The following is a 26,498-nucleotide window of genomic DNA, read 5'->3' on the forward strand; positions in this document are numbered from 1 at the left end:
TTTTAGACAAACGGGTTTATAAGATTTATTTTCCATTGCACATACATGGATTATATACAAGTTAGTAACATAAGTTACTTCTTAATTTTCTAAAAGATTGTTACAGCAACCACTTGCCATTTTAAAACATCGAGTCAGAAATCAATCTAGAAAGGTAAATATGACAATGTTTTAAAAATGAAACAAATTGCACTTTGTTAGGGAGAGTCAAATACAAGTTTGCCTATATGCTGTAACAAACTATATAGCAGGTAATTATACAGTTAGAAGTAGCTCTTGCAGTCCATTTGTACATTAATAATTCTTTTCAATTTTACTTAATTAAAAACTGGTGGATGTTTCAAAGACTTTACCTATTCCTTAAGATTCATCACATGAAATGCACTAGCAACTAAGTCTTTATACAACTGCTATTCAAATATAAGAACACCACACCTGAAAATAAGGAAAAACTAAAACATACTGATTTTACATGTATCATGAGATGAAAAGTATGAAAGGTGTTCAGCAATAAAGCCCTGTCCACTACTTACATAAAAGAAGATTTAAAAAAATAATCACTGCACACAATACAAAGGGTCGGGTCATACTGTAGGGTTTTAGTCTCCTGTAACAGTAATATTCCTCATTACTGTTCACAGATGAGAGTTTCCATAGCAAACCTGTTCTCAAAGTGTCGAATCTTTCGGCAGTTGATAGCTTCACGCTTCTGAATTCCTGTTTGCAGCAGAGCAGAATAAAGGAGAGCAAACAGAAAATGAAGTGATGTATATTAGAGACATTATAATGTTACATTTACTGTATCACCAGAAATCAGAACTACCTGTCCTCAATTCTCTCCCTAAGGGAGGGTGTACACACACACACACACACACACACACACACAAAGTGCCCTCATACTGGGAAGGGCAGGGGAAACAGTCGAGCAATGGTCCCATCCCAGAAGAGGTGTTGTGAACCCATCTGCAGTGCTGATTTTGCTAAAACCGACCTGCCAACACCTCCCTGGTTGTTATTCTTATCCCAGCTGCCCATTTCCCTCACTGCAGGGCTGTAAAAGTACTTGTGGGAGGGCACAAGAGCAAAAAACAAGCTGCTAAAAACAGAGCAGAAAAGTCTCTTTTTTACTAGTGTTAGCTATTTCGACAGCAGCATCAAGGAATTGAAGAAAGACTGAATTTAACATTTTAGTCAAAGTAATGTTCATTACTACCTCTGTGCTCATCATTTAGCACATCAACATAGTGACTTTCGAAATGGATTCTACAATTAAAACCTTTTTTTTAACATTTTAAATTATTTTATGAAATAACTTTCCTGTTTCCCAAGCAAGCAGGTTCAACAATGTGATTACAGTGCTTGAGTGTACACTTGTGTATCTCTACTTTGGAGTAGAAAGGGAAGGCGGGAAAGAGTTGACAGACAAAAGAGTGAAAATTAAGTATCAAGGTAACATGTAATATTTTCACTTGTCAAGGCTTTTCCAAATGATTTTTCAAACATTTTATATGAACGAGTACCAAACACTACAACTTCCCTGTGAAGACAGCACCTAAAACATATTTCACTGATGCAATCTGAAGGCCTAGACTCATTATAAACAACTCTGGTGACAAGAAAAGCCTGCAATTCAGCGTTATTCTGCATTTGTACTATCAGGTTATTCTTCCAAGATAGTCTTTTGGTCTTCTTCCCCCTTTTCCCCCCCCACCCCACCCCATAGAAAAATAGCTTCTCATATGTTTAATTTTTTTTTTTTTTTTTTTTAGGAGAGTGTCAGGAAACAAAATGGAAGAAAAGCATGACTGAAAACTTGAATGACAGAACACATTTCCATGCATACACATCAATTTTATCAACAGCTCCTAGCTCAGTGGGGCTTTGAGCACTCGCGCACAGTAAAAAAGACCCATTTCCATACCTACATGGAAAATAACAGACATACTTGAGCCCACAGAGCCAGTTCCTGCAATAAGCAACCCTTGCTTTAATAAAAGTCATTCCTTTCAATACAATCAAGCCTATTTATTGAATTCAAGCAGCACTCAAGCCTGTTTATTGAATTCAAGCAGCACTGAACTTTCCACAAACTCTGGAGTTTGCACTGCGTAACATTTACCTTTCATGGCTTCTTTGCGCTGTAGTTTATAGGTTTCCTTGCCGCGGCAGAGGCGGTAGATAAAGAATCCCAGCTGATCCACATTTTCAATGCGATCAGTAACAATCATTTGTTCATGAATCAGATAGGACTGAGGCAAATATGTTCCAGCCTGCAGAATAAAAATACAACAGCTCCGTCAAAAGCCATCGCTTCCTATCTTAACGTACACAAAGAACACTTTGCATTTGACTTGGCTGCCACTCAACAGCAAACATTTTCTTTCAGTTCTTTCAAATATACTTTACCTACAGAGTTTTATTACAAACGTGCAAACATTACTGTACTGCACTGCAGAGGAATGTATTAAAAAAAAGGTCACATAACTGATGCGTGCATCTACCACGCTGCTATTGCAGTAACATCAGCCTGTAGCACAGAGATGTTTTCTTCCGGGAAAACACAGATTATCGTGGATCAAATCCTGCAGCTTGCATGCAAAATCTACACTTATTGAGGTCTGTTGGACTATTGACAACTGAGAACTTTTCCCAAATAAGAGTTGCAGAAGCCCATTCTATAATAACATTATTCTTGCTGATACATCCCAATTACAGTATATTCCCACTGCAGTTTAAGGGGTTTTGGAAGAATCTTTATAGGGACATTCTTAATGATGACACTTAAGAAGCTAGTGTTTGCTTTCCAGGAATATATTTTGAAATGTGGTTATTGTGAAAACAAATCTAGCCTCTATGGCCAAAGATAACTATTCTTTCTATAGTCGATAATCAGTCTGAAATTTCCATTACAAAATAAGACTGTCTTTTCAGTCCAAACAACATATTTGGAAGAAGCTGATTAAACACTATTCCTTTTAGTTTGTTTTCTTTAAAAAAGAAGACCATAAAACACAACAGAAGGGATTGTATAACATTCACTTTAAATTTGGAAGCATTTCTTTGCCATGAGGAAAGCCCAGGGCAAATATCTTCCTCGCGCAGGAACTTGGAAGATTACCCCCTCCCGAATGATGCCGGTCATTCCTCAGTGAAGGGTTTGGTTATGACGAGCTCGGTATCTTAATCGAGGCGCTGGGCGCGGAGGGCAGCGCCCCAAGGGGGCCGCGGAGCAGAGGCCGCACAGGCCGCAGTGGCTGCGCAGGCCGCGGTGCCGGGCGCTCCCGGCGCGGGTCCCCGCGGAGGCCGCGCAGGCCGCGGCGCTGAGCGCTCCCGCCATGGGTCCCCACGGAGGCCGCGCAGGCCGCGGCGCTGAGCGCTCCCGCCATGGGTCCCCGCGGAGGCCAGGCCATGCGGGGGCATACAGGTTACGGGGCCACCGTTCCCTCTGCACAGCCCCTGGAGGAGCAGCTCCCCATAGATACCGCCTCTCAGGTGCCTCCTGCGCCGCATGCGGGTAAAACCGCCCGGGTGGCTCCATAACAAGATCGACGGAGAAATGTATCTGCATTTTAGCCTTTTCCTGCCTGCACATTCAAGCACCGCCATCCTATAAAATTCCCTCCATCAGAGCTCATTTTAACGAGCTGAACATTTTAATGTTTTGTCTTCTACAGCCAACGTGACTGCAGGACAACATGCAGGGTTTTATCCAGTTTGTGGATCCAAAGAACAGTTTTACAGATTTCAGTTACAAAACATTTAAACTGATATTCTGAGACATCAAGTGCTCCCAGCATTTTGTTAGTACAATGGGAATTAAACAGATGTCTCATAAAATTAGGGCACTCACTGTTGGGGACAGTGATCAAAATGGTTTGTTTTTGCACAGATTTTCTACTAAATGCATGATGCCTGGTTATCCTCTTACATGTAAACCAGGCATATTTGATTTAGTACAAGTGACAAACTAGGATATGAACAGATTTAGCACTTGTCTGAAAGAGACAAACCTAAAGATCTCATTATTAATTCTAAAACTACAAGTATTTTAAATATTTTTTAAAAGTCAGCAAAATATACACACACTGACCCTAGATGCCATTATCAACTCCTCCCCTCTCCCCAAGTATTTCACTGTTTTACAAAGAAACCAGAAGGCTCCAAACAGTGCAAATATCGCTTGTTTCTGCATTACAAACAAACATATGTATGTGGAAGAGAAAGAAAAAAAAAAGTAAGTATAATTTGTATTAAATTAGCAAGGGACCACATTAGATTATCTACCTTGGCCACCTCCGTTGCGTTTCACCCCGTCACGGCTACGCTACGAGGAGAAGAGCAGCCAGCAGCACGGGCCAAGCAGCGCTCTTGCTCTTCAGCTATCGAACCCTGCTGGGAAGCAATTAGGAGCTGCTGCCTCCTTACGCTGGAAACTCACGTGCAGCATTTCCAGCAGCGGCGTGGCCTAGTCTGAAACAGGATCCTTGTTTTTAAGCATATAGAGCCTTTTCTGAAGGGATGGTGCTCGTTACCCACAATGCAGAACCGGGAATCTGACTACATTAAAAAGCACCTCGTTTGAGTAGGGCTTAACTAATCATAATGTACAAACCTTGATCACACCTATGAGATCTCCCCAGAAATAGTACGAGTCATCTTAAGGGTCCTGGAGGCCTCAGGGACTTGTCACTCCATCGCACGTCGTGCAGCATCTGATTTCACTGAGCACATTCAGCAGGTCCCATGTGAACCACTGGATAATTTCAAAGTATGGGACCAACTCTATGGATTTATGCTTTAAACAATGCCCCAATTAAGTTCTTTCCCAACATATCTACTTTAAGTCTCTTGGCTCACCAGTTTTAATCTACTGCATACATGTTTTATGAAAACTATAGTCCTAGTGGATTTTAAATTTAAAAAAAGTGCAGCACTAAGTCAGACTCCTCTCCAAGACTAGGAGTCTCCACATACCACATGTACATAATTAATGTTGTTAACCAAGTTTGTAGCATCAGAGAATGAAATCCAATTTGCTTGTCTTCCTCTGAAGTAATAATTCCTTCACATTTGTAGTTAATTAACCAAGAAAGTTACCGCATTTTTCCCCTTGCAAAGATCTGCAATGATCAGTTAACTTTCTAACGCATTTGTCAAGTGTGAACACTGGAGTTCTGGCACAGAAAAAGGGAGAAAAAAAAAAAAAAAAAAAAAAACCTTCTGTCTTAAGAACAAATCACTTACGATTTAACCATACCTTGATGTTGATGAGCAATTCCAAGAAATTTTTTGGTGGCATAACAACTGAGGTGTTCAGAGGAATCACATAGCACTTATCCAGGCTAAGGTCAAGATAGGCAGTGAGTCTCTGCAGAGGAAATATTTAACCAAAATAACAAGAACATTAGAAAATTCACATAAAGACCTTGTTATTGCCTCATGTTTTTCTTCAAGTTATTGTTTTGGTCAATACAACTTTTGCCCAACAAGTTACAATTTGAGGATAGGTAAATACAGAAGCAAAAGGCAATCTGGATGAGACTTTAAATCTGCAACCATGATTTGTCCAAGACAGCAGGTGATAAGTGGTTCAAATGCACTACAGTAATGGAACTACAAAGGTATATAATTTATTGTTATTTCATGCATTTTGAGATATCAGGGCAAAAGCTTTGCTTTTTATGTTTTTTTTTTAATATATTGTAAAGGGAAAAGGCTGCTAAAAAAAAAAAAAGGTAAAACACAGGATAAAAATACTGTATGTTATAAATAATACAAAGAAAAATCCCTTTTTTTCCCCAAAATACTACTGAGTTGAAATGTTATTGACAATTCAGCTATGAATATTTATCTTGGTGTTACCCGAATGGTAATAGCTGTCATCATTTGAATTAAAAAAGAGAGATATTAAAAAAAAAAAAGAGGTATAAAAGGCCTGAAAATTATACTGATGAAAGCTACTGCTCCACCCTTTGAGCTGTGTTTTGTTGTATCCATTCTTGCTAAAGACAACATTATCTCAGGCTGCTGTAAGCTCTAAGGCTGAGGACATATGTAAAATACCCAAGAGCCCAAAAGTCAAAATACTACCAGGAGAGCAATCATCAGTGCAACTGATGGAGGAGTAAGTGCTGTGCCTATGGCAAGTGTTTGTGCACTGACCTCAAGAGCAAACCATTAGAGTGACTTTGTTAATTTTGACTCATTAAATTCAGAAAGTGAGGTTTCTACAATAATACAGTATTTTTCTATTTGCTTCTGCTATGCTCTTTCATTTTTCTCGTTTTCTCAACTTAGAGACTTTGCTCTAACTCTTAAGCAGAAGCTTCCTGAATATATGCAAGATTATTTTTAAATGACATAGCTTAAGCAAGCACTGTTTCTTCTCCAAATCTGGTTATGAATATTTGATAGATAGAGCTCTTTTTGCCTGGAAAACTTAAAAGTTTGCATTAAAAAAAAAAATAGGACACTTTCCCTATTCTTTTTTTTTTCCTTCCCTCTGCAGCCTGGCTTAAAAAAAGCAGTTGAGCAGGCAGTCTTCAAATATTCACAGTAATGTCACTTCCAAAAAACAGCTACAGAATATTTCCTCTCTGTCAGTTTTCAGCAGGCTGATGCAGAAAAAAAAAGGCTTAGAGTCGTTTTACAGTTCTTATCATTACTATCAAGTGCTATAGGCCCATCAACAGCCTTACCAAGAATTACTGTCAAGACTTTAACCTAACTTGTTTCTGCAGAAAAGGTAGAAACAGCTTCAATGCCCTGATTTGGGTCCATTAAGAGACACAGTAGCTGGTGATGCAAGAGGAAAACACAGCTCCTGCCAGGCTGCTTAAGACACACAGGAAACGACTTCTTTCCCAAAAGTATCCAGTCAGCTGCTTGTTCCGTTTGCTTTCTCCAGCCACTCTGGGCTTATGAGCTACTCTAGGACAGGACATGAACAGGGATAGCGACTTCAGAGGCAGAAGCTGAGGTGGAAGACATAAAAACCCTTTCCCAACTCTCCCTGTCACCACAGTCGTGGGTCAAGTTCTGGCTTGGTGCCCTTAACACGGTAAGATTTTCTCCCCACTTTCTTACACTGGGGAAATGAAACATCTCCAAGATTTTTTCCCATTTTAAAAACAGAATTTTATCTGCATGGGACGGTTTACGCAGTACATCACGGTGACTGTAAACGCTGTACTTTGTACGCCAGGTTAATAATTGCTTCCAGCTTGCTGATGATCAAAATGTTTCTGCTGCCAAACCAGTCGAGGGCCTTCCCCACCCTTCGCTTTCCCCCACCAAAATAACTAAAGAGCACATTTATCAGGAAGACCAATTTTAAATGCTTCCAGCTCCCCCAGAGATATTCCTTACCCGGTGGAAGTCGTGGACGATATCGGCAGGATCACTATCAGCAAATTCGGGGACTGGCACACTGATAAACTCGACGTCTTCCTCCTCCAGTATCTGGATATTCTGCTCAATTGTGTGGTAGCGAGCACTCTGAGCCTCCGCACCGGACTCGGGTAAATTTAAGCCATCTTCGATGTATTTTATTCCGCAGAAGTATACACCACCCTGCTGAAAGTAATAACCCAGCAACAAAAACATCAGAAGCCTTATCAAACCTTCCTGGGGAAGAAAAATTTGCCACACTAGATGCAATGTTTTCCCTTTAATTTGATTCACATACAAACTAAACCAAGTGACAGCTGCTATCTACAGCAACAGGAACACGGGTAAAAAACTTGATTCTTCTGAAGCCGGTGGGAATTATTCCCTTGAATTCAAGGTAAAGAGGTTTTTAAAGTCTAGTCTTCTGTTCTGCACCCACTGCCTGGCACACATTATATTCTTTTTACAAATTAAAAAGTTTCCAATGTGTGTGTGCATTATTATTAAACTGCAATTTAACTACGGTCAATAATTACAATTTAAGACACTGAAACTGATCATCCAAAATGCCTTTAAAAAATGAATCTGACTTTGACCCTAGTCCTGCTTGGAGCGGGGGTTGAACCAGACAACTTGCAGATTCCCTCCATCGTCAATTATTCCATGATCCCGGAATATGGCTACAAGGCCATATAGTTTTAGAAACTATACCTTATTGCTGTGCATATGCATATGGCATCAATTCAGAATTTCTCACTGGCTACATGCCTTCAGTGCAATGACAGCTCCATTATTGAACGTTTCCTTGAACCCAGCTCTCGCTCATACAAGCCCTGCCAGTTAAAGTTAAATGGTGCTGTGAATTGCAGCTAGCTGCCATGTGAAAGGGGGAGCCGAAGCTAAGTGTGAAACACGTGCTAGTAACAGAGCAGACCTGCAGCTGCTCTGGGCTTGTTAATCCATCAAAATGTGCTGCGCTGTTTAACCGCTGTTTGCAACACTCCTGCTCTTCTGTAAATTAGGTTAATTTGATAACTAAAGAGACTATGAAGTGCAAGTCCAATTAGAGCTGCTCCCGTTACATGTTTGCCTTCTACATGAGCAGCTACTAAAATGAAGGGGAAAAATTCTCTCTTGTAGAGAAGAGACCTGGAATTTTTGCCTCACCCAACGTGCTCCAGCCAGGGAGCTAGACTCACGTTTTGCTTGTGCTCCCTCGCTCTGACCTTGCAGATCCTGCAATCCAGCTGCAGCTCCTGCGTGAGGGACAGCGCCGCTCGTGCTGCGCGGGCGAGAGCCCAGCAAGCACATGCACCCAGTGACAAGAGGAAGAGAACATCTGACTCCAAACTTCCTCCTTCCAGGTAAACGCTCTACTTCCCTGGCACTACTACCTTCCCAGGATTCCTCCTGCAGCCGTGCCATTTTTAAGGCGTAAAAAAAAAAAAAAAGCAAATGGCATCTTGCGAGAGGTCTAATCTTGTCCGTGTGGATTATGCTTGGCAGAGCATGTTTAACCACGTAGGCTGCGCTTGGCCACAATCCCCTGCAGGGCCTGTTCCTCTAAACCCAGTGGGAGTTAGGAAGGAGGGAGTCATTGCACTGCTCTGACAAGCAGTCTCCTTCCCCATGCAGCAGCAGTGTGGGGGCATCTGGCAAACTTGGGGGCAAATAAGAAGGCTTTCAAAGAGTTAAGCCACCTTCAGTATTCAGCAACAGCTCAGCAACAGGAAAATGGATGAAAATGTGGGACACTGCTGAGGTTTCCAAACCCAAGTCCTATTTGAATGTGGTCCCTTCTCTCTAAGGGGATGTTTTCAGAAGTGTTACTGCTATTAATCTACCAGCTTCATTTCTGCTGTCTTCTGCTGACAGGTAATAGGCCAAACACTTTGCTGATGTTTTAGAAAGATAAAAATGGGAGTATAAAAGCTACTTAGTTTAGTCTGCTGCTCTCCTTTCTGTATTCTAAACAGGAGACATGAGGGAGAAGAATACACCCCTCGCATAACAAAACGCATTTGACTTACCTGGAAGGCAAAATATTTGTACAGGTAGGCACCACCGAGGATCACACCAGCCAGCATGAAGGCCAGCCCGAAGCACATGCACCAGCACCAAGCCCTCCTCTGCCCCACGGGCACAGCATCATCCTACGGATGCAGCAGAGAGAGACCTTCAACACGGTGTTCCCAGGACACATCAGACAGATAGTGGATAGCACAGGCCCAGCAAGCACCAACGGTGCCTGTACATGAAAATGTTGTGGGTTTGTTTTTTTTCTTTTTGTAAAACTCAAGGTGATCTATTTAAGTCGAGGTTCAGGATAACCTGCGCTACAGTAACTTTTTTGTTATGCCATCGCCATGGGCTAAAGCAGCAGATTGAAACCTTAAGGGAGAGGAAGATATATGGAAGCTCAGTGAGGCGTTTCACAGGGGGCTGAGAACGGATACTCTGCTGTCTGCAATCCCCATGAAGCACTAGCACACACAGGAAGCTGAGGCAGGAAAGTCAGACTCTTTTTTAGCTTGATATACATATACACAGCTTAAGGGAACTTGAAGAACACACGAAAGATCAGAGGTAATGACGAGGACGAAATATATACCCTATGTTGTTCCATCAGGAAGAAAGACTGTTTTGCTAACAGAGGTGGTTAAGTAAGAGTGGGACTGAGGAGACCAAAAAATAAAAGAAAGGTAATTCTGAGCCTGAAGACAGCATTGGCCATGCCTGAATCTCTCTGCTGCGGGTGTTATGCTAAAGGAAGGACAGGATGTTTTGCCTTTGGGGCACTAGCGTGCTGGACCAGGCAATCCCCACAGGCACCCTAAGTAATAAGACGGCCGCTTGCAAAATTTTTCCTCCATCAGCCACATCACAGTGCTCTTCCCCCCCCCTGGAGTTTGCATAACTCACATAAAAAAAAAATAGCAGCAGCATGATACTGCCCTGACATTCACTGACTCATCCTCTTCAAAACCATGATATTCCTGGAAAAAAATCAGAATTCAAAGGAATACAGAGCAATTCATTATCCCTTTCCAATCAAAGAAACAATAGCATGATGAAAGATAACCAAGCAAGAAAAATCCAACCAACCACAGAAATAAACCCAAACAAACAACCCCTCTAAACCCAGGAAAGAGAAGAACAAGAGGCAAGAAGATGCCTGGTGGTGCAGTTTGCAGCATTTGCTGATTAAGGTGATCTCCTGCTTAAACAAAGTTTCGGGCGTAGCCCCCAGACTGCCCTGGCCCAATTGGGGGGATTCCTCTCATTTGGCCGCGCCATCTGCGAAGGGCGGACACCACATGGAAATAAGGCCCTTCCTACAGACACCAAATGACTCATCCCAGCTTGCTCTGACTTTGGAAGTAGTCTTTGAAAGCACTTCTTTCTTTTCCCTGTTTGCTTATTTATTTTCCCTGATTACAGGGGAAGATTCCTCCCTTAACCAACCAGGCATCCAATTCATCCTAGCTAAAATTGGGTGAGGTGAAAGCCACGTTTGCAGCACCGTGCAATTACCTTCTGCACACGAGAGGCAGCAGCGCCTCTTCTCTGCCAGGCAACAGATGCCAATATCCGATTCAGAAATCTTTTGAGTCCAACTCTCCAAGCAATTCGCGGATTATACTTGACATTACCTTGCAAAGTACTGTGGTAAATCAGACTGAAAAAGCTCCGAAGGTGGAGATTTCACAAGACTCAACTAGACAAAGCCACGGCTGATCTTTTTTTGGCGGCCATCCCAATTCTGGAGGGAGGCTGAACCAGATGAACTCCAGAGATTCTTTCCCACCAGCATTTCTGTGGTTCATTGCATGACAAAGTCAGAGTGGCTTGAGAATGGTGGCCATGGACTGACAGAACAGAATGAAAAAGAACTGGCGACGGCGTTAAGAAGTTTTCACATAGCTAATTATTTAAGGAATTCGGAATAAAGAATTACTAGCTCTGTGGTTTTTAACCTGGCTGTTTGTAAAGACTGAGAATAGAACCTAATACCCATGGTAATCTAATTAACTTTCAGGTCAGGTTAAGATTCGCTGTGGATTCTTTATAAAATCACCTCAATTATAAATCTAAACCAGGTAAAATAAGGATTTTTTTTATTATTTTTATGTTGCCCCTGTACTACTAGGTAACTATTTCCCTAGATATTTCAAAGCATAAAGGACATCTAATTGAAACCTTCAAAAATACTTGTCATTTAACTGGTTACAAGTTTGTGTGAGAAAAAATGTGTGGAAAAGTGGCTTTGGGATACCAGGCCAAAATATTCCCTAGCAAAGAACATAAAGAATATCTTTGTTCTGTCCCAATGCTGCTTCTATTTCTTCCCAGCCAGAATTATCCATTTGTGAAATAATTGCCTCTTCCATTGATTTCTGAATCAATGCAAGTACAGCACAAAATACTTAGGTGGGAGGCTCTGGAGCAGGAATATACAGCACAAACACCTACCTGGGTATGGGGAGTAACTATCAAATTACCTTTGCACAGGCCACAGAAATAATCAGAAATGGAAAAGTAACTTTCACACCTCTGCCATGTTAGGGGGAACCTGAAGGACAAGTTTATCAGTATTGTACTCCAGATACTTTAGCATACTAGATGACAAATGCAAACTATGCATTTTAGGATATCACTCATAGGTTGCATATGACTCTTTAATGTTTCACAAGCAGCTCGAGTTCATGTTTACTATTTGGGAAGGCACCCCTAACTGCAGCAAATTAAGATATTCTGTATTTGTGCAGCTGCCTCTTAGGGTGGTTTGCTCCCAGGCTGCTGAGGGCAGCACACAGATTCTCAAGACACCCAGTATCTCAAGAGCAGCATCTCAAGAGAGAGGAACCACAAGCATTAGGTAACAGTGAAAACATTTTACGTTGCTTAAGAAGAACACAGAATTGATTTCCTCTTCTCATTTTGAAAATTAAGTACATCACCAAGCAGTCACTACCACCTTAAATTTTTGTAAGTAATCTATTGAAGCTAAATTATACTCACATTAGCAGCTGTCCTGTGGCTAAGCTGGCTAAGCTTTTGTATTGTTGCCATGACAGCTTAGTTTGGGCTCGACTGACCCAAAAGAATGATCTGTCCCTCACTATATAAATCTGACCCTCTGCACTACAAGACAAGGAAGTGTGATTGATGTCCACCCTCCTTCCAGGTGATGCCTGGTCTGAAAGGAAAACCATTAGCTGGAAGCAGATCCCCGCTAATAGGGAGGGTGCTGAATTAGTGGCTCTCCCGCCAGCAGGGCCGCACCGTGTGCCAAGGCAGTGCCACGCGCTTCTGAAGCCCGAGCACGGCACAAGGTTACGGCCTCGCTTGCTAATTTTTCTCTCCGTCAGCTTTCCACTGCTGGGGATTATCTGACAGCAGAAAGTATTGTGTAGTGGAGGCAAAGATTGACCTCTAAAAGTACGCTTCTTTCCTATCCTTTATGAGCAGCAATAATTGGGCAGTGCTGTTCCAGTCCTTTTGCTTCCCCTCTCCTGCTTCAGCCCTGTCCCATGTAGCTCCAGCTCCACGCTGAATCCTTGACTTTAGGGTGAGGCCACAGAGCTGATCCTCTTGGATGCAAACGTCACAGGAGGAACTGGACACAAGCCTGACACTGGCTTGTTCTCCTTGATGAGCCCATTGTGCTAACTGGAAAACTGGAAAAACGTTGATTAGCCTATTTCCCGTGGATGAGATATAACACAGAAGTATCTCTCTGCCCTGCTTTCCTTAACTTGTATATTAAATCCCATGGTGAAATAAACAGCTCAGAATGTTACAACCTGAATACTTTAGGCTCTGGAGGAACAATTTTCTTGCAGACAGAAAGTGAGATGTATAAAACCATCCCTCATTCAAGACTTAAAAGCTTTTGGCAAGGTTCTCCTAAGTCTGTCCTCTTGCCACAAAGAAGCTTCAAGATGACTGTAGTTTTCAGCAGAGATTCCTTCATCGGGTGGCCACAGCAGGCAACGCAAAGCAGCAGCCAGGCTTGTTACTGGGACTGCAAAACACGTTGAAGTTGGACATATGATATCAGAAATTATTTGTCAAAGCGCTTCTTAATTACAGCTAGAGTGAACCTCCCAAGAACATCCACTGACAACAGTTCGCTTTAACTGGTCTGGACTGGGGGAAAATAAGTGTTAACCACTAAACATGCAAACATTAGCAGTTAAGAATGGCTACTAAGTACTGAACTTGAGAGGGACCAAATTCATGTTTGGGGTAACATCATAAAATTCTGAGAACAAATTCTAACACTAAGACACAAATGTGTATAATTAGATTTGGTAATTACGCAGTTTTTCCCCTTATGATTTTTTGTACATAGTGAAATACATTGCTTCAAAATTATAAAAGTAGTCTAAAAATTCACAAGGCATATGCTCAGTTCATATTAAAAAGTGGGAGAGGAAGGAGATTATCAGATATTCTTTCTTTGCCTAAATTAATGGCGGATCAAATTATATGATTAAAAGATTACGTGTGATTCAATTAGATATGAATTCATCTAAACTAGATGCCATGGATGAGTTTGGATGTACTGTGTGGGGTCTAGGATATTTTTATGATTACTGGGCACCTATGCAGAAGATAATGGCCTAACTTTAAAAATAGGTAGAGTAAAATTAAAAATAACTTTGTAGGGAAAAATAAAATCACTTTCAGAAGTGCCACATTGTCTTTGATCCGCAGAGAAACTGGATGTAGAGTATTACTATATAGTTCTATATAGGTATGTCTACAACATAATACACAAATAGCCCACAATTATTCATCTGAGAATAACATCCAATCTATATATACAGGGGTTTAAAATCTGTGTGGGCAGAAATGGTTGGAAGCCGCTCAGAATCGTTTTCTTCAGAGCCCCTGGTATCCCAGTTAGCTCACGCGGGCTGACAAAGTAGAAATGAATGTCGGACAGCAGCCCCTGAAAGTGTTTGGTATTGAGGGAAGCTGAAGCGCTGAAATAAAAGTGACCAGTGGCTGTACGGACTCGGCTCTGTTGAACAAGCTCACCTGTTCTGACATCACCAAAACCTCTCAGAATTGAGTCGATCTAAAAGGCAGTCCAGAAGGCGCTCTGCTTTCCCCCCATGGCATTCCTGCCTGAAGACGGCTCCGAGGCGGGCTCTACTTATCACACACTGCAGATGGGAAATTAAGGCAGGTTTTTGCAAGACTCCTCACTCAGCTGGCAGACGCTGCTAGTCTGGAAGGCCAACATACTGATCTGCCTTTCGAGCAGCAACTTTATCCTTCCTTACAAAATTAAGCAAATTTTCAGCACAACGATCCTTTAACTTGGAAAAACAGACTCCCTGTGCAATATATGCTCCAGGGGGCACTTACTTGTCACAAGGAGTGACGCAGTCCTCCTATTCTGAGATGCCAGAGCCTCAGAACATGCTCTGGTTGTTCTTGTGCACTTGGTATCTGAACACTGCAGCCCTTTTGTGGCAGCATGGCCCGTTCCTCTTCTCTCTCGAGATGGACAGGGACTTGTCCAGCTGGCCCACGGCTGTCTGCCCAAGGACAGGCATGGAAACCAGACCATAATTTTGGCACTGCTTGCTGCAGCAACACAGTTTGGATAACCAAGTAAATTAATTAGGTAGAACTAACTATTAGGTAGTTATTACTATTGGCCTTTCTTCTATTTCTAATATTCTGTATGGCATTTTCTGTACAATACATACATCATAGATACATTTGGGGGCAGGGGGAGAAGGGGAAATATAGTAGTATATTAGCACATTCCAGGAGGCTTCCCGAAACAGAGGACTTTTTGATAAGGGTTGCATACTACCATACAAAACATTTGGGTGGTATTTTACCAAAAAAAAAGGAGGTGTCTGGCAAATTAATCATTTCACAGTTCACCACATCACAGCCATCATGGAACAAAACAGCAATGTAACAGCCAGCCGGAGATCACATTGGAAAGGGAGGGAATGATTAGGAGATCATTGCTGGTAGACGAGAAGGAATTGGATGTACCTGGGAAGGTGATCGTGAAGACAGAGCAAAAACACAAGAAAATGAAAGCAGGAAGTAAAACTAGAGAAAAACATGGTGGAACATAAAGAGTTTGATTTCTCTGCAGGAAGTAAAGCAAAATTATGACTGCAAGAGAATGTAAAGTATCTGAATCAGCAGTTCACCCCCAGCTACATGACAAAGGGACAATAAAAACCTCCATGTCTTGGAGTAATCCTGCAACCCTTAACTGCTGTGAGTAATCCCAATTTACACAACCATTCCCTTGAACTTCTTAGAAGGAGATTACAGCACCTGGGAACAGCCAGCAATTAAAGAGGACACTTAAAGAGATTCAGCAGGAGATGCTCAGGAAGCCTGTAACTATTTGCTCTGCTGATTTAATTAAATTTAGGAGCGGTATTATTAAAAGGGGTCCACTTTATTGTTAGCTTTGGTCTTATATAGACTAGAAAATGAAAAAGAAAAAAAAAAAAAAAAAGGCAAACAAACCAAAAAATCCCACTTACTTAAACATCTCCAAAGTTCCGGCTTTTAGACAAGGCAAATGACTTATTTAGGTAGTTTCTATCTATGGCTTTTGCCTGTATCCTCATCCCAGGCTGTCCACAGCAGTTGTAAAATGAAGCACACAGCAGGTGTTCCCCCAAATTCTTCCTTCTGTCTCTGTCCAGTTCCTTTCTCACGCCACCAAAACCAGTCCTCCCATGATCTCCTTCCTACCGCATGTCTGTGCTCCCCCTGCTTCTTTCCCTGCCAAAGCAGAGGGTTTTCCACTTTCTTGCCACATGCTGGGCATCCCTCCTTGCCCCTTCCTCCCCTGGTTACTGTTCTACAAGATAAATTGTTTAGGGCCTCACTGTGCTACAGGATCTCCTGGAAGGATGAGGTGGGTGATGGCTACAGAAGTGCTATGGCTTTTGCCATACCAAAACTCTATATTCACAGAGAGTTTCTACATAGTACTCATATAGCAAGAGGATTAAGGAATATGCCTGCTAACAACTTCATCTTAAAAAGAATAGTTTCAGAAGTGCTAGGTTTGTGCTAGAGAGGTATCAAAGCTCTGCACATCCTGTATTTCCTTTGGTTTAAGGCGTTACGATTCTTCCCTCATCAAAAATGAGGGACATTTTAAATGTCCGATGCTGAATTCAGAGGCTCTTGCACCACTGACATCCACAGCGCTGTGCAATTAACATCATATTGGATAAGAAAAGGCTCCATGTGCTTAGCCAGCGAAGAGGTGCTAGAAGCCTGCTCTTGTGTAATCTCTAAATGCCTAAGAATCCAATTATGCATTCTCATAAATTAAAACTATGAACACTTGCTCTGCACTCCACATCCTTTTTCACAAAATACTTCAGGAAGAAAAGTGACATGTCCTGGTGCAGCAGTTTGCAAGGCGGGGACCAAAGCACAGACACCTCGTGTAGATGTTTTGCCAGTGGTGTCGGACAGGCGCGTGTTACGGCGAACCAGAAACCCCCACACAGGAAGTTGCAGCACACATCCTTTAGAAGAAATTTCACTTTTAGAAGCAAAAAACACTGCACTCTTTATGAAAGGCTGCACACACCATGTCAAGCATGACTTTTCTATACACTGTCCGATTTTGAAAAATGCTTCACTTTTATACACTGCCAAAATAAACCCTTTTCCCACCCACAGCCATTATTCCACTCGAAATTGGCTTGCGTTTTACCATACTTAAAACTACGCTAAATAGGCCTGTTTTTTCAAATGAAATATTTTCAATCCTGAATTAGCATCAGTGTTTTAGAACGGGCACTTAGAAGGTACCGATTTCACTTTCAAAACCGATCAATCCTGAAATGTGGTTTTGACCTTGATTGTTCCAGTCGCTGTCTCTTCCTCATTCCGCTCACTTCTTTATCTCTGCATATTTCTCGGCTTTTTTTTTTCCTGGCTGCCTGAATCTCAGGCATTAGTATGATGGAAAGCCGTGTGGATTTAACCTAGATTTCTCTCCAAAGACTTGTTCCCCAAACGGCGATGGCTCTTTCACCCAAGAGATCTCATTAGCATGCACATATGCACCACTGCGCCTCGGAATTTAATAACTCTATTCCCAGTTCAGCTGCAGATGGTAAATTCTCTCAAGCAAGTTGCAAACATTGTGTCTGAGTTTGTCTTAAATAAAAGATAACCTATAATCATACAATCACACAGGTTAGAAGAGACGACAGGAGGTCTCTAGTGCAACCTCCTGCCCCCAAGCAGGGTGAACGCTGGCCTCAGACCAGGCTGCTCAGCCTTGTCCAGTCAGGTCCCCTCCAAGGTTTGGGGCTCCACAGCTTATCTGCATAATCTGCTCAATGTTTAATTCTCCTCTGAGTGATTTTTCCCCCTTATATCTTACTGGAAGATGACAGAGCCCTGGAACAGGCTGCCCAGGGAAGCTGTAGAATCTCCTTCTCTGGAGATCTTCAAAACCCACCTGGATGCCACCCTGTGCCACGTGCTCTGGGTGTCCCTGCTGGAGCAGGGGGTTTGGACTAGATGATCTCTAGAGGTCCCTTCCAACCTCAACCAGTCTGTGATTCTGCATGATCCTGGGGTTTCCATTTACAACCATTCTTATTTTCCTGCTGGGAAACTACCATTAGGTTGCCCTGACACCATCCTTTCTCCAGACTGAACAAGTTCAGCTCCCTCAGCCCTTCCTCACCAGGCAAAGGCTCCAATGCCCACCACCCTGGTGGCCCTGCGGAAATCCCTCCACTCCGTTGATGTCTCATGTTGTGGAAGGCCCTTGGCCTTCATCGCTGCCAAGGCACACACGAATGGGAACCTCATGCCCAACCCGCTACCCACCCCGTCCCCAGGGCTTTCTCAGCAGAGCTGCCTCCCCGCCGGGCAGCGCCCAGCTTGTACTGATGCCGGGCTTACACTGTGCCAGGCACAGGACGCTGCGCTCTCAGCCTCGCCGAAACCAAGGTTTTGTTCAGCCCACTCCTCTAGCCTATCAAGAAGGTGCCTCTGAATGGCACTGCTGCCCTCAAACGAACCTGTCTTACTAATAAATGTATCATTGGACTAACGTGTACGACATCTCAACGGCAAGCTGCTGTCTCACTGAGCAGGAAGTGTTTTACGAGCAAACACAGAACAGCATTTAATTATAGCACTTAAAAGTATCAACACAGAAGGTCTGACCTTGGAAAGCTCACATTTAATTAGTCTCTCTTCCTAAAAGAAGCTACTGTACCAGTCTAAAGGGCTTCAGCGCGATGAGCCTATGCAGAGCTGGAAGCGGAGCAGGCGCTCCGGCCCTCGGCTCCCTGCTCCGGCAGGGCTTCCAGCAGGGCGAGCTTGGCAGTGCTCAACACCCTGCGAGGGAGATGCCGGCAGGGCTGAGCCTCCCCTGGCCGCGCAGCCCGCGCGAGTCGCGTCCAACCTCCCCCTGCAGAGACCACTGCCTGCGCAGACACGGAGCCAAGCGCAGGGGCTTCCTGCGTAGACGGCATCTTGGAAGACAGGAAAAAAAAACACAGACTTCGTGATGCAGCAGCCCCCAGAGAGTCAGGAGCCATGGGACTGAATCAGCGCATGGGCCACTCCAGAGCTCACTGTCCCCTCCCAGTCACGATCCCCGCGACAGCCCTTTCCCACAGCCATCCCACCAGCATCTCCTTCAGCTGCCACCATCCTGCCCCAGCAAGAGCAGGAGCTGCTGAAGTGCTGAGTACCTCAGGAGGGAGAGCGCCACAAATTAGACAAGGATTTACACTCAGGGAAGTCTCCTCTTAAAATACATACGTATTTTTCATTTATACACATACACAGATAATATAAACTATTTGGAAAGGGCAAACAAAATGTCAATTTAATTTTTCCCATGACCTTAATCATAACAGTTAGGCTAATATTACTCTGCCTGCTTTTTTCATGATAAATTTTGAAAGGCTGTTGTACAAAGGACGCTTGCTTGTCACAGCACCATATATCATTTGGAAAGGAGGTGGAGTCTTTTTATGCCCATTGAATCATAGGCCACATAATGTCTGCTGCAAAAACATTTTTTATTTTAATGCAGAGCTCGGTCTTATTAATTCTCTCTTTCCTTTGGTTTACCACATCTGTAAAATTGGGACAGATATCCCAGTTTTATGAATTAGCATGCTTTTCATCTGTAGATGCAAAGTAATTTCCACTGAGGATAAAAAGCATCACATAAATAGTAAGAAAATGAATGTTGTTTTATTCATATGGACCAGGAGATGAAAACAGATAGTGCTAACCTTTGTCAGGCATGGCATAAATGGGGAGAAGGAACCTACACATCATTACCCTTCCAGCTGCACTCCTTACATTTGAAATACACGATAATGTCTTCAGAAGCACAGAATAAAGAACATTTTAAATGATTAGAACTGAATAATGCGAGATTTGTTCTAGAAGATACTTCCTGAGAGTCAAAGACATTTATATTTCTTGTGTGCAGGTATCTGTAGCTTGTGGCTACTGATTAGGAAGGATATAATGTTGACAAATAATTCAAAACGCTACTTCAGAGGGGTTAACCAAAACCATTCCTGGGGTAAAAGCGAGTATGCTTCCATTCTCTTAACCCTTCCCCAAATCACTACTAACCAGCCTAATAATAATAATATTCAAAAAAGTAGATTATAAAAAAGACTGTTAGACTATATTTACAATTGTGAACATTTTCATGAAAACCTGTAACAGAAAAATACATATATTGATATTTCTATAACAGTTTAATTTTGAAATATAACAGATATTCATATGCTGCATTAAACATTCATTATAATGGAAAGAAGTCTAAGCCATCTGGACATTTCCTTTGAAAACATCATTCAAAGAACATTTTTTGGAATGTTTGTTTTTATACGAAAGCTTTTCATCTTGATCCAAAGCTTCAAAAATTTCTAAATTTCAGCAATTCCCACTGAATGGAGATTTTGGTTCCAACAGTCCCTACTTTAAAATGGTACTTTATACTGCTCTGCTTTGCAACTAAGCTAGCTTCTTGGAGCTCATCAGAAAGAGAAAACTACACAGGTGGTATCTGAGGATGTGAGTAAACAGAAGGAAATTGTTTATGGCATCAACCATAACAGCATATTATAGTGCAGGAGAGTGTTTTTCTAGATACTGCATTGTGCAAAGATTCATCTAATTATGGACATTAGAACACGACAATCCTAGAGAAGATAAAAAAAATCTAAATAAGCTTTTGGGGTGGGAGGATATCAACCAAGTATATATTTGTTCATTTGAAAACATAAATTATTTAAAACTGTAGAATAAAATTCTGCTTGTGTGCACGCTCATCTCTATACTGCATTCATGTAAGTTATCATGGTATTTATGGACATCAACTCTCATTTGAACAGTCAAAAACATAGATGACTCAAACAATTGACCAAGGAGTCATCACGAAGGTCTGGCAGAAGACATCCTGTTTAAAATATTAAATATAATTCTCCTGAAGAACAGGGGAAACGGCTGCACTTCTAGACCAACACTTTGTGTTTGTTATTCAGGTTAGGAAATGAGGAGACACAAAAAAGGAAGTGAGATACAGACTGTTGACAGAAATTTGCTGTCGCATAAATTCATTTCTACTGCCATAGGGGAAAAAAAAAAAAAAAAAAACGGTTTTCAGGAGAGCTTCAGGAGCTCAAACTCTTAAAGGTCTTAATTGCTTTTTGAATATCATTCTCTCAACCACCATCATCTACTCAACCACCAACCATCATGTCTACGGAGCAGTGTTAGGGGACAACCACCTCAAAATTACAGCGATCTTGTTTTCAAGAAGCTGTACTACTTAACCAGCAGCACACAGAGCACCATGCAAGGAAGATGCAAGGGATAACATCAGCTCCCGTAGTGGCAGGCTCTCTCTATTGTGAGAGGAGCAATCCCTGACACCAATTTTGTTGATGTAAAGTCAACTTCCTTCACTTTTTAATGCTTACACATACCCTTGAAATCAGTAACAAAAGCCAGGAGGCTCTCACTCCTGTAACTGGTAGGCTTGGTTCTGGGAATCTTCCTTAGAAAACCTCCAAAACAAGGGAGGTGAAGGGGGGAAAGAATTCAGTTTACTGAATTTTTTGCCTTTGGCTTTCTTTTGAGTAACCATGCCTTAAACCATTTGCTCCAACAAATAGGAACTGGCTCATTTAACCACCTAGTGGCACCATGGAAAATAGAAAACAAAGTCCCACAGGCTGCTCTTTCCCTATTAGGGAGTGGTGAAATACCTATGGAAAACTTCAACTGGTAGAATTGAGGCTGTAAAAGAAATAAGCCCCACTAGCTAAAGAACAAAACTAGCTACCACGTATAACTACAGTTTCCCCCTGCAGCTACAGGCATGTAACATATTAAGTAGAAAACCCAATTTTCCTGACAGCAAAACAATAAGCAAATTTACTACTATTTACTAGTGTAGAATAGCAACTACAAAGCTAAAACCTGTATTTCAGAAACATATATAATCAATTATGCAAAATCTATGGGCTTTTCTAGATGGGAAAAAGGAGCTCATTAGTTGCTCAACAGCATTTCCCAGGTGGGTCCTCTCATTATTCTGCATTAAAAACACCTATTTGTGTATACTTAAAAAGATTAAGCTAAGCAGGAAAAAAAAAAGATTAATTTCACAGTGAGGAGCAACAAGAAATAAATGCGGAAATAATAAGGAATGAACATAGGAACAATAGAGAATAACTGCAGAAAGATGCTGGGTTTAAAATTCTTAATGTTTATGCTTGCACATTAAAATCTCTCTATAGATAACGCCATCCAAAGGTCAGCTACAGCACGTAAACGTGAATCTACAGCTTCCACCCACAAAGCTGATATCCAGTAAAGACATGCAGAGTTGAGCATCCTAGGAAAAAGCAGGATGTTACCTACTCCTGGTGGAAAACAGCAGCTGCCCGAGTGTTGCTGAGGGCCTAAGGAGCTTTAAGGAGGACTTCAGCTACTGAATACGCCTGCCAAACATCTGAAGGTTTTGACTATGCCCAGCACCATCTTTGGCACTCCTAAGATCTATTGTAAGGAGCAATGTTAAAATACCACACATTGTTTGTTTGTTGGGAAACTGGGTCATAAAATACTCTATTGTACTGAAGATGAGCAAAGCGGAAAATTAGATGTAGCCTGGGAACCGTCACTAAGAATATTCTGAGTTTGGGCCAAAAATTATGGCATAGAAGCATCATCCTAAAGTGAGCAGCATTCTGGTAACTGTTGCCTACAGCAACTGTTAAGTAAAGCGACCCTTTTACAATGCAAATGATAGGTGGTTTATGCAGAGAGAGGATTAACATTTTTGATCTTCAAACTCTTTTTAAGTAGTAAATTCTAATACAGAGACGGGTGCATTTTGCAAAGGCTGATTTTGAGCTGCTGTTCACATCTTCTAGTCTCCTCCTCGCTTGCTTTCCCCCTTTCTCAGTTACAATTTTACTCTGCGTGCAACTCTGCGTGCAACAGAGGTTATTGGGTAAATTTTGGAGAGGCCAGAGTTATTTCTATGCCACCTCATCACCACATTTTGGCTACAAACTCTCTCTAACCAGCCCAAGGAAGAATTACCCGTTTGGGAGTAATCCTGCAACAGCAAACAGAGCTGTGGTCTTCATGATGCCACACTGGAAAAAAAACAGCAGAATGAGATTATGAAAGAATTAGCCCCAAATCTCATTCCATCAGTCTTTACTTCTTTGACATTTCAGAGTCTTGGGCTTTATTCATGATCATCACCTGGTTTATTACTGCTATCTGGTTTATCTGCTCTCTCTCTCTCTGAAATCTCTACAAGTTCTTGATAATCAATATACAAAATGTTATTCTGCTGACCCTCTTCCAATCTTAAATTTTTCCTTTGCTTTAGAATAAAATGCCTCCCAGAACTTTCTGCATAAAAAACGATTTTAATAAAATGTTAATTTGTGCATCTTTCTGCATCACATTTGCCCTTGTGATCTAAGTCTATTTGCTATCCTACAGAAGCTCAACTCTCTACTGGAGAGTGAAAAACAAGTATCTCATATGCTATACAGGAAATGTGACTTTTTTTCCAGTCTATCAGAACTCACTGTTCTAAATATGATCTCATATTGCCTTCAAATCTAACTTGAAGCTAAGCATCTTCCAGCGATGAAATAAGTGATACGAATAACAACGTTGTCAGACGTCATTTATTCTTCCTTTCCTCAGAAAAACTGCACATACAGTGGAAGTGCCTTGTGGAAAGAGGGGAAATGGCTTTAATATACTTGTACCTGAGAAGACCAAGTTCAAGCTGCCTACCTTGCACTTACCTTGACGGTATCAAGTTTTGCAATGGCATCAATTCTTTTGTCTGCTATCAGAGAATAAATTCCCCAGCACCCAGAGAACCAAATACCTCCACAGCCACATAATATCATTTGCAGCAATACTGCTAAAACTGCTTCAGCATTGCTAAGCATTGTTTAGCCTCACCTACCAAAGCTGTAGATGTCTCTGGTATACTCCAATAGGCTTTTATTTATGCTCCAAAATGCACACAAGGGAAAAAAAAAAAGCCTTATTTACGAGTGTTTTGCATGTCAGCAGATGCAGGTCTGCAGTTCTGCTAACAAAGGATGGAAATGTGTCAAGGAGAATGTCAAAGCCTTGCTGTCCCTCAAGAACACTCATTTACTGCTGGAATTTTCATCTGTACAGAGCATCCGCTCCTCGCATGCTATTTTGGGACTGTTTTAAGCCTTGTTCAGGCATGTTCATCCCCTGATAACTGTGCAAGGTTCCAAAGAACTTGTAAGTAGGTACTGTGAAACTAGACAGCCTTTTGACCCGTTTACTAAAGCCTTTGCAGTTCTCATTACAATGTAGGCAAAGTAGTAACAAGACCTGGGCAAAGTTAAGGCAGATCCTGTATCGTTTCTTCAACTGAAACAATTTGCAGCCCTGCATTAAGGAAATCATAATCAAACAGGCTGCTTCCATCAGGCTCTGGACAGGGTCAGGAGGATTTTCTCCATGGCGTGCAATTAGCCAGCTGTATTTTCTTTGTTAGCAGCAAGAACAACAAGCCCGGCTTGGTAGCCTGTCTGGAAACAACATTGCTCAGAGGAGACACGAGTTCCAAGGTAACATGAAAAAAAAACACCTTTATTTTTAGGAACTTGCTGTCTTTGTCCTGCTTACACTGCTCAGCATCAAACCGAACACCAAAGCCAGGATCAGAAGGGAGCTCCACAGCTCAGGGTGGGTTTGGGGAACTGATGATCTCCCAGCAGCCAAGGACAGCTCTGCCACCCAAACAACAAGGCAGACCATCGCCTAGCGGATCTGCCACAAGCACAGAGAATTTGAGCAACGAGCCCGACTCTTCTGCTGCGGTACCCCGCTGCTAACTGCTCACAGGACTTAACTGCTTTGGCTCCAGCTTTATAAATTCGGTATGTCCAGTAAGAGGGTTAAGTTCAACCACTTGCTGTGACCAAGGAATGTCGTTTAAAAATATATCTTCTGATCAGTTTTGGCTTTGAACACTGGATTCTGCACATGACACCCCCTGCTCTCCATTAAAACCAACAGCAAAACCTACAGTTGATTTGAACCTACATTTTATGCTAGAAAGTCTGCCCAGGAATGACTTATCTGCTGAATTTCACCACGAAGGTTCAGAACAACATCTCTTTTGCAGCTCCAGCCCTGTATTTAGGGGGTCTAACAGGCAGAAGGATGAGGGAAGAGAATGAAAACAGCAAGGCAGGCGTTTCTCTGCAGCTGGCCATTTTTCAAGTTTTCAATCTCTTTCCAAAGGGCTTAGGAAAACTACGAGGAGCTCCAATTAAAAAATGATTTTGATTATGGGAGTATGAAAAATATACATATATACATATGAAAAACATACATGATATATATTTGTGTGTGTGTGTGTATTTTACATATATACATATATATATATAAAAATCCAAACCGTTACCTTGCCATACAGTTTTTCACTTAAAAAATAAGTAAATAAATAATTTGGGAATTGGGCTGCTGTTTTGTTGGGGACTGGCCGGGGGGAGCCAAGGGAGGGGGGCAGCTCCCGTCCCTTCCCTTAAGCCAAACACACCAAGTTTCCGCACAAAGTTTGCAGAGGCTCATGCAAATCCCACCCGGAAAATAGGCTCCGTAAAAATAAAAATAACAATAAAAAGAAAAAAAATGGATCAATAGAGCGATTCTCGCCTAAAGCACATGTAAACGACTAGATTTTTGAGAGTTTTGATAGAACATATCCATTTTGTCCATGCCGCCGGCGGGGCGGGCGGTGGGATTCAACGCTGCCGCCCGGTCTCCTCCGCGCACAGCCCAACTTCTGCAACGGTCCAAACGGCGGCAACGGCCGCCGCGGGGCCGCGCCGGGGGGCACCTGCGGGGCCACCGACCCAGCGGGACCAGCGTGGAGGAGGGAGTGGGGCAGGAAGCGCTTTAAAGCCGAGCTGGAGGCGGTCCAGGCGGTGCCCAGCAGGGCAAGAAAAAATCCGAAGTCCGCAGAAACGGAGCTTTAAAGCCGCTTCTCCCGTCAGCCATTTTAGGCGCAGGAGCCGCGCCGGGCACGCGGCTCTCCGCCGCCCCCGTCTGCTTGTGCTTAAAGCGAATTAAGTTGCCCGCTCTCGCCGGTGCCCCCTTCCTCCAGCTCCTGCCGCTGCCCGCGGGGCCGCAGCGTCCCCCCGCGCTCACCTTGGCGTCCGGCGGCAGGATGAGCACCTGGCTGTTGTCGTCCTCCTTCTTGGCCGCCTCCTTCTGCGCCAAGGCCGAGTTGAACGAGACCTTCACCATGGCCGCGGCCCCCGCAGCGCGGCAGCGATTGCAGCAGCAACGAGGGAGCGCAACGCGGCGGAGCTGCCTCTCGCCCGCCTCGGCCCCGCGCTGCCGCCTCGACTGCGGCCCCTTCCCCGCGGCAGGCGGAGCGGGAGGAGGAGGAGAGCGGGGCGGGCGCTGCCTGCGGCGGGGAGGCGCCTGCCAGGGCGGCCGGGGGCCGGCGCCGCCTCCGCGGCCTGAGGCGGCGGGGGGCGCTTGGTGGC

At 42.8% G+C, this 26,498-nt stretch overlaps 1 protein-coding gene across 1 annotated transcript; it reads right to left on the minus strand.

Moving 5' to 3' along the window:
- Positions 1-26,290, minus strand: ITM2B (integral membrane protein 2B). Its single transcript, XM_088521019.1, has 7 exons — positions 26,155-26,290; positions 24,973-24,978; positions 9,420-9,542; positions 7,369-7,575; positions 5,258-5,368; positions 2,120-2,270; positions 1-717 (listed from the first exon to the last, which is right to left on the minus strand). The coding sequence occupies exons 1-7, from the start codon at positions 26,251-26,253 to the stop codon at positions 629-631; spliced, it is 786 nt and encodes a 261-aa protein (XP_088377145.1). The 5' UTR covers positions 26,254-26,290; the 3' UTR covers positions 1-628.
- Between the last annotated feature and the right edge of the window lie 208 nt (positions 26,291-26,498).

Source organism: Tinamus guttatus, unplaced genomic scaffold (assembly GCF_059628265.1).
Source record: "Tinamus guttatus ecotype Peru unplaced genomic scaffold, ASM5962826v1 Tinamus_guttatus_pri_ptg000112l, whole genome shotgun sequence".
Lineage (NCBI taxonomy): Eukaryota > Metazoa > Chordata > Aves > Tinamiformes > Tinamidae > Tinamus > Tinamus guttatus.

Coding starts and splice junctions, on each gene's coding strand:
- ITM2B (XM_088521019.1), bottom strand. CDS start 26,253: ATGGTGAAGGTCTCGTTCAACTCGGCCTTGGCGCAGAAGGAGGCGGCC. Junction 2,271..5,257: donor AATTGCTCATCAACATCAAG/GTATGGTTAAAT, acceptor TTTATTCTGCAG/GCTGGAACATATTTGCCTCA. Junction 718..2,119: donor GCGCAAAGAAGCCATGAAAG/GTAAATGTTACG, acceptor TGCTGCAAACAG/GAATTCAGAAGCGTGAAGCT.